This window comes from Dipteris shenzhenensis, chromosome 22, assembly GCF_047967505.1.
Source record: "Dipteris shenzhenensis isolate YYH24624 ecotype China chromosome 22, Dip_SZ_1.0, whole genome shotgun sequence".
Taxonomy (NCBI): domain Eukaryota; kingdom Viridiplantae; phylum Streptophyta; class Polypodiopsida; order Gleicheniales; family Dipteridaceae; genus Dipteris; species Dipteris shenzhenensis.
In genome coordinates this window covers 33,135,440-33,143,092 of record NC_141617.1, presented here as the reverse complement: position 1 = coordinate 33,143,092, position 7,653 = coordinate 33,135,440, and the positions used below count along the sequence as shown (strand labels likewise).

General features: G+C 41.3%; 1 protein-coding gene and 1 non-coding gene across 2 annotated transcripts; both read left to right on the top strand.

The window, feature by feature from the left end:
* Window positions 1-2,967: 2,967 nt before the first annotated feature.
* Window positions 2,968-3,052, top strand: TRNAY-GUA (transfer RNA tyrosine (anticodon GUA)). The gene is given in 2 exon segments: window positions 2,968-3,004; window positions 3,017-3,052. It is a non-coding gene; the product is annotated as a tRNA-Tyr (tRNA).
* A 273-nt stretch (window positions 3,053-3,325) lies between these two features.
* LOC147888017 (phytosulfokine receptor 1-like) lies at window positions 3,326-4,761 on the top strand. The gene is given in 4 exon segments (XM_087393278.1): window positions 3,326-3,920; window positions 3,923-4,243; window positions 4,246-4,360; window positions 4,362-4,761. Coding segments are annotated over 4 exon segments (1,431 nt in total).
* Window positions 4,762-7,653: the final 2,892 nt, after the last annotated feature.

Below are 7,653 nucleotides of genomic sequence, written 5' to 3'. Positions count from 1 at the left end.
GAAATTTTTGGGCTACTCTTTTTCATGAAAAACCCCTTTCTTGAACAAAACGGGTTATTGGGCTGCTCTTTTCATAAGATAGCATCCCAAAAACCCCTTTTGTCAAAGAAAGGGATCTTTGGGCCTCAACTGTGTATCTTTGGGCAAAACGGGTTATTGGCTGCTTTTTTCGTAAGATAGCATCCCAAAAACCCCTTTCGTCAAAGAAAGGGATCTTTGGGCCTCAACTGTGTATCTTTGGGCCTCAAAGATACACAGTTGAGGCCCAAAGATCCCTTTCTTTGATGAAAAGGGGTTTTTGGGATCTATCTTATGAAAAGGGCAGTCCAATAACCCGTTTTGTTCAAGAAAGGGGTTTTTCATGAAAAAGAGGTCCAAAAAGCCCTTTCATTAAAGAAAGGGGTTTTTGGGCTATTTTCATGTGAGAAAAGGCATCCTGAAAACCCCCTTTTGTTGAAGAAAGGGTCTTTGGGTCTCTTTTTTTACATGTGAAAAAATGAGGTGCAAAGACCCCTTTCTTTGTTGACATTAAAGCAACCCAAAAATGCCTTTCATTAACGAAATGGGTCTATGGACCATGTTTAAAAAAAGAGGACCAAAGACCACTTTCTTCAAAGAAATTGGGTTTCTAGGCTACTTTCATGTGGAAAAGAATAGCCCCAAAACCCCTACCATCAAAGAAAGGGGCCTCTAGGCCTATTTTTTTAAATATTGCCCATAGACCACTTTCTCCAATGAAAGGATTCTTTCACGCGAAAAAAAGTAGCCCCAAAACCCCTTTCTTGGGAGAAAGGGGTCTTTGGCCTCTTTTTTTTTCACCTAAAAAAAGGCATCCTGAAAACCCGTTTCTTCAAAGAAAGGGGTCTTTCACAATGCTTTCCTAATATGGGCAATGTAAACATAAGAGGCCCAAATACCCCTTTATTGACAAAAGGGGTCCCTATGCACAGCTTTGTTTCATGAACTTTGACGCAAAAGAATACATTCTTGATTCAATTTGCTCAAGATGTTCTTATGGTTTTGCTCAGAAAATAGAAAGCCCCTTTGAGCATGAACATAATCATCCAAAGGTCAGAGCATTTGATGAGTAATCATCCAAAAGTGGGAACATTTGACAAGTTCACTATATGGCTTGTACTTCACATTGCTCTTGCATGCCATTGCAAGGACATGACAAAGTATTTGAAACAATTGCACTTACATGACAACATATTGCTCGTATTTCATAACATTGATCTTGCATACAAAGTATTTTAAACCATTGCACTTACATGACAACGTATAGCTTGTATTTCATACCATTTCCTTATTACATTAAAAGCATTTGAAAGTATTTGTCTAAGCAAATCATCTCTAAACATTATGAAATACTACAAACAATTTGAAGTAATCGAAAGAATTTGAGTTTGCTATGAGGCATGTCAGAGGACTTCAAATCACAAAATGAATGTATTACAAAGTATTCCATAGTAATACAATGTCTTTACAAGAAATGGAAAGCATTTGTAACACTTAAAAAGTATTTTTAAGTAGTACATAGTCCTTAAAAGCATATAAACTGTGTGCAATACAAAATAACACTCTAAATCATCACTGTGTATTAGGCAATGTATTACAAACATGATGAGCTAGAGAATCTCAATTTGCTCGTGCTCTAGCTATTGCCACCCTACAAACACAGTAGAGATCTCATCTCAATATCTACAATTCCTTCCAAACACATGGAGAATCTCTTATTGTAGTCATATCAATCTGCGGGCCGCCTCCCCATATGGATACTCAATCTCTACGTGTGCCATCCATTGCTTTGCAACAATTCGAAAAACCATGTTGTCGTTGGAAACCTTGCTTCACTTAAGTGCAGGTGTTTGCATCTATGAGCAATGCAATGAAAGTGGAACGATGTGCAAGGAGAGTAGCAGCAAACTTGTGTGTAATCTTGGTGACGGTGAACTTGCCTAGCCCAAAGTGATTGTTCAACTCCACAACCCTGGTGCCACTAGCAAGTCTCAACAATCCTATGGCCACTTGCTTCTCCACGGGGATCAATCAGGCATTTATCGAAGCATTGGTTCTTTGGTACATCGACAGTCGACCGTCGAGCTCGCATCTTTCGAGTGCAATGCTCGACAAGCATGGGCAATACTAGGTGACATCATATAACACTGTGGAGCAAAGCGTTGGTGGTGGTGGCACACGTCTCAAAAACAGAGAAGTGGCCGACATTGACTTGATTGGTCAATCATGGTAGGAAGATGTCATCTAGCGAATGGAGACGTCAGCAAGGGCATGCAAATTGGTCGTCCATGTCACATGACTTCCAACGTGCAACCCACATGTCCAACGTCCAACCCACCACAGTAGAAGCACATAAAAGCAAGGGGAATTCTGATAATAGAAAGCGTATTTCTCACGTATTTTGGATGTCTTTCCTTAAGGCCATAAACTATTCCTCCCTGCTCCCATGGATTCTCGATGCTGATGATTAGGGCTACCAATAATCTTAACATCCTTGAAAAATAATCTAAACTTTAAGCCAGCTAGCAATCTTGTATAATTCAACGCAACACATGGCATCATGCAAATCAGTAGTACTGTAACTATCGCATTTTCTTTTCGAAGATCGGCTATAAAATAGTAATGAAAATTGGCAAGAGTTATCCCCCAGTGCTGTCTCCCCGGGATATGGTATTTGTGCAACTAGTGTTCCCACGACAGGTGGTGCCTGCTTTCATTGCCTCATCGATGCACAACCTGAAGCAAAAACACTATTATTCCAATCTGTGCATGTGCAACTTCCTTTCTTCCTTAAAGACAGGTTGCCAATATCTCTGCAAAAGACCTTTTGCTCTAAGGTCGCTTAAAACGCTGTTTAGAGCATCAACTAGGTTGTTAACGGGACAGCATTCGGTATGTGCAAGCAAGTATTAAAATATAAATTATACTACACCTGTCAGCGGCAACTACCCGACCTTAGCTCAGTTGGTAGAGCGGAGGACTGTAGTTGTTGCACGAAATCCTTAGGTCGCTGGTTCGAATCCGGCAGGTCGGAATGTGTAGAATTTTGTACTTTAAGAAATTGCCAGATCCATTCTTTAAGGACTCTACAACTGTTCGAGCTGAGGCATAAATGGCATATGAAAAAGCTAATCAACTTTTCCACGACCCAGAAAGCCGAGCTGATCCATAGCAGAGCGTAAGCTCGTTTCCCCGCACAACCAACATAGCAGAGATCCAGACGTCCTTCCCAGGGCTTCCCTCCATCACTCTCGTCAACCCAACAGCCGAGATTACACTAGAGCTTTCCCACAGCTCCTTTCCCTGCATGACAACAACCCACAGATTCTTCCCTTGCATCAACCCACAGCCCAAAAGTGGTATTCCTTCTGAGATTGGCCTACTCCAAATGCTTGTCAATCTGGATTTGAGCCGCAACCGTTTGACTGGACACATTCCAGCGTCGCTTGCCAATCTGACAGGCTTAGAGCTCCTCGACTTGTCATACAACGAGCTTAATGGATCCATTCCCGAAACTCTAAATAGGCTGACGTTTCTTGCGAGTTTTAATGTCTCATACAATAATCTCTCCGGCAAGATTCCTTCTGGAAATCAGTTTTCAACTTTTTCGAATAGTAGCTACGAAGCTCTGTGTGGCTATCCTCTCTCACTCAACTGTGGGAATCATAGTATGCCTAATGTCAATTCTAATGTATATTCATTAAGAAAAAAGACGAAGATTGCTCTTTTGGTGTCTGGCTGTGTTGGTTTGGGCATAGCCATGCTGTTGGGTACTGGTTTCTTCTTCGTTCTTTCTGGAAGATCTGCTGTCCATCAAGATATAAGCTCAAGGGAGATTGGCACTTCGGAGAGCCTTTTCGGGGCATATAATGTGTCTCTGGAGCTATTTCACAACCATCACAAGCAAATATTGTACGGTGGGAAGGGTTTGGTCTTGTCTATAGAGCAGACCTGGGAGATGGCTCCCGGCTTGTGATAGAGAAACTCACAGCAGATTGTGGCCTAATGGAGAGGGAGTTCAGAGCAGAGGTGGACACTCTTTCGAAGGCTCAGCACAGGAACCTGGTTCCTTTGCAAGGGTATTTTCACATTGGGAATGACATACTTCTGAGCTACTCTTACATGGAGAATGGAAGCCTTGATTACTGGTTACACGAGAGAAGCGATGGGCATACCCGCCTCGACTGCAAGACTCGGCTGAAAATAGTACAAGAATCTGCTATCGGGTTGCATATTTGCATCAGATTTGCAATCCCCTCATTGTCCATCGAGACATAAAATCCGGTAATATATTGCTAGATGAGCAATTTGAAGCCCATCTCGCAGACTTTGGATTGGCCAAAGTCGTCTGAGACGGATGAGACTACAGAACTAGTCGGAACATTGGGCTACATCCCTCCTGAATATGGTGAAGCTTTCAATGCCACTCCTAGAGGTGACGTCTACAGCTTTGGGGTTCTTCTTCTTGAGTTGCTAACAGGCAAGAGGCCAGTGGATGTCTGCAAGCCAAGAGAATCTGCAGATCTTGTAGCTTGGGTGGAACGAATGACGCAGACTAGCAAATCAGACCAGGTATTTGACAACTTGTTGCAAAATAAATGTTATGAAGAGCAGATGCGACAAGTATTAGCTGTGGCATACTTGTGCATCGATCGAGATCCTCTCAAAAGGCCGGCAATACAGGATATTGTTATGTTGCTGGATAAGACGAGTGATTTAACAAGTAGGCATCCAACATTGTAAAAGGACCTTGGGCTCTTTTCAGGTTGAAGATCGACTTTGTTGCTTGGCGTGAGCAAAATTTAAAGCTCACTTTGCCACAGCTGCCCCTGTGTGACCAAAAGCCTATGTTCCAAAAGCAAATGGTAAGGGTTTGTGCAATAACAAATTTTGTAAGGGAGGGAATACTAGTTTTTCTCAGCAGATCCACTCATGCATCTACATCTCAAGGCTTGGTATCTTTACATCTTTTTTAATGTCAATGGTGGAGGTATACAGAAATTGAGTTCATTTATATTTTGTAAAGTCAAATGTTTAATGTGTGCAGCACGTAATTGCACCTTCTTGATGCACGTAAAACTCTCTCTCTTCACGAGTATTTTGGAAAAACCAACACAATTGAGTATGTTTGACATCTATGTGGAGTTTGTATTATAGCTGAGATAATAAACATGAATAATAGAGAGGAAATCAAGGTTTTATCATTACAATAAGGTACACGCTTATGGGAATATTTTAGGGCGAGTTGTTCTCAAATTAGTATGATACTTTCTTAAGGTACATGACTATTCTTAATGTCTCGGGACTTGTATATTTGGGAACCTTGCCTCTTGATTTGTTGGGCTGCTTAAATGTGCCTACATAAACACTTTACTACTATAATTCGGAATGTGCTTAAATGTGCCTACATAAACACTTTACTATAATTCGTAATGTGCATAGGTTCTGTAGACAAGCTTTCTTCATACATGACAACATGTGAAAGAACGTAGCATATCTAGTTGTCACATGCCATCTATTCTGTAAGTGCTTAATTTTTTTCCCGCAAGGAAAGAGGGTTTTGTTATGTTCTATCAAAAGGTTTGACTTTTTACAAGTGTAATACTTTGTCCCACAAAAAAGTAGAAAGGGGAGATACAATTAGAGATAAGTGTAGCCGACACTAGGGGTCCCCCGTGAACTGACAAAACTTCTGAAAACATAGGAATCACTCTTATTCTTTGAAACGAAGCCTTGGATGATAAAACAACATTGATGACAATGGGGTTCTTGGGGGGGGGGCAACCTCTTGAAGTTCATTCCTCGTTCATTTTGTCCACAGCCCCACTAAACTGATCCACACAAGAATGAAATCCACAGAGCGGTTAATAACTACAGCCTCCTTTGATTTGAAACTGGGATGGATGGGTGTAAATCCGGCCTTTTATACCCCACCAAATTTGGAGAAGTAACCTGAAGGCCACTCGGGGTAATAGGGCGGGATTGTTTGTAAGCCCCTCCAATGGCCAAGCTCGGAGTAGTGGTGGAAGTGGGTAATCCAAGTATAAAGAAAGGGGTATGCTCAGTGCTGAAGCCATTTGAGCTGAGTGTTCTGGCACCTGTCAGTAGCTGGGGCAGTTTCTCATCTTCTTCCTACCAAGAGATCCACTTGCTCCAATAGTTTCAATGCGAGCCTAAAGTCAGCCACCCTGTTAGAATAGAGTACAGTGCATCCACATTTCACCTCTAAAAACATTAGAGCATCTTTGAACCCAAATATTCCATAAGATATTGCTTCTGGCATTCTAGCCACCCTGCATACGTGTAGGCATAACACCCAGGAGAATATAAGCATAATGAAAGGGAAAACACATAATATGAGTTCTAGTTAGGTCTTAGCGCCCCTTTTCCACGTGCCTTTTGCTCTATCCGCAGTTCCTGTCAAGCTCTTAAACTCTTTTTTGAAATGGATTTTTCCTCTACTGGCTTTCCATGTGCTGTTTTCTCTATCTATAGATCGTGCCAAACTCTTAGACCCTTTTTAAAAGCCTTGATTTGTCCTGTAAAGGCTTGTCTCCCCAAATTATAGAAAACCATATCGAGTCCCTTCCACAGCTTTCTGGAAAAACATTTCTAGGCCAAGAAGGGTCATAAAATCTCCCATGCCCTCCACATTCCTTTCCATATTTCAAACCTTTTGGCAACACAAGGCTCCCTTCCAAATTAGGTGTTTCTTCTGGGAAGTCTTTCCAATGTCAACACTGATTGTGTTTCACTTTTGAAATGTTATATCGAACGATAGTGCCCCACAATGAGTCCGATTGTTGGAACGATGTTAGGATCCACTGGCGCATGAATCTAGCTGAGGAGTGTTTGATGTACACTATACCCAAACTCCCCATCCTCTTTGGCAAAGTGTAGGACTTCCATTTTACCTTAGCTAACTTTCTTTGGCCAAGTTCCCCTTCTCACAAGAGAGTAACAATCTGATAAGAGAGCTTTTTTGTCAAATACTAACATGAGATGAAGTAGATTATAGAAAAGTAAAAAGAGTTGAAGGACTTCTTGCAAGGAAAAATGGTAAGTATGAATGTAGTGTGGCTTGCAAATAAAGTTCCCATTATAATGCTTCCTCAGAATCCATTTCGCTATTATGAACTTCACTGGTCTTATCAATCTCCACCCCACAAGCATTCTGAAGAGGAGGGAACTCATGCAGTATGAATGGCTTGTTGATTTAGTGATTTCATATAAGGCATGAAAGGGTTTTTAAATGGGAAGAGCACTTTTTGATTGGTCTTATTATAATTCTTCCTCAGAATCCATTTCGCGATTATGAACTTGTCTAGTCTTATGAATCTCCACCCCACAAGCATTCTAAAGAGGAGGGCACTCATGTAGTATGAATGGCTTGTTGATTTAGTCATTTCATACAAGGCATGAAAGGGTTTTTGAATGGGAAGAGGAATTTTTGATTGTGAAAGAGAATGGGAGTGTCACACTAGCATTGTGTGGAAAGATGCATATGCCTTCTTGTGGTGGGCACCCTTCTACTTTGATGTGCTTGTATGGACTTGTGCATAGATTTTCAATATTGTGAGGTGCATAAAGTGTTGTTTCTCAGAGTTTAAAAACATATTGGCATGATTCTTTACC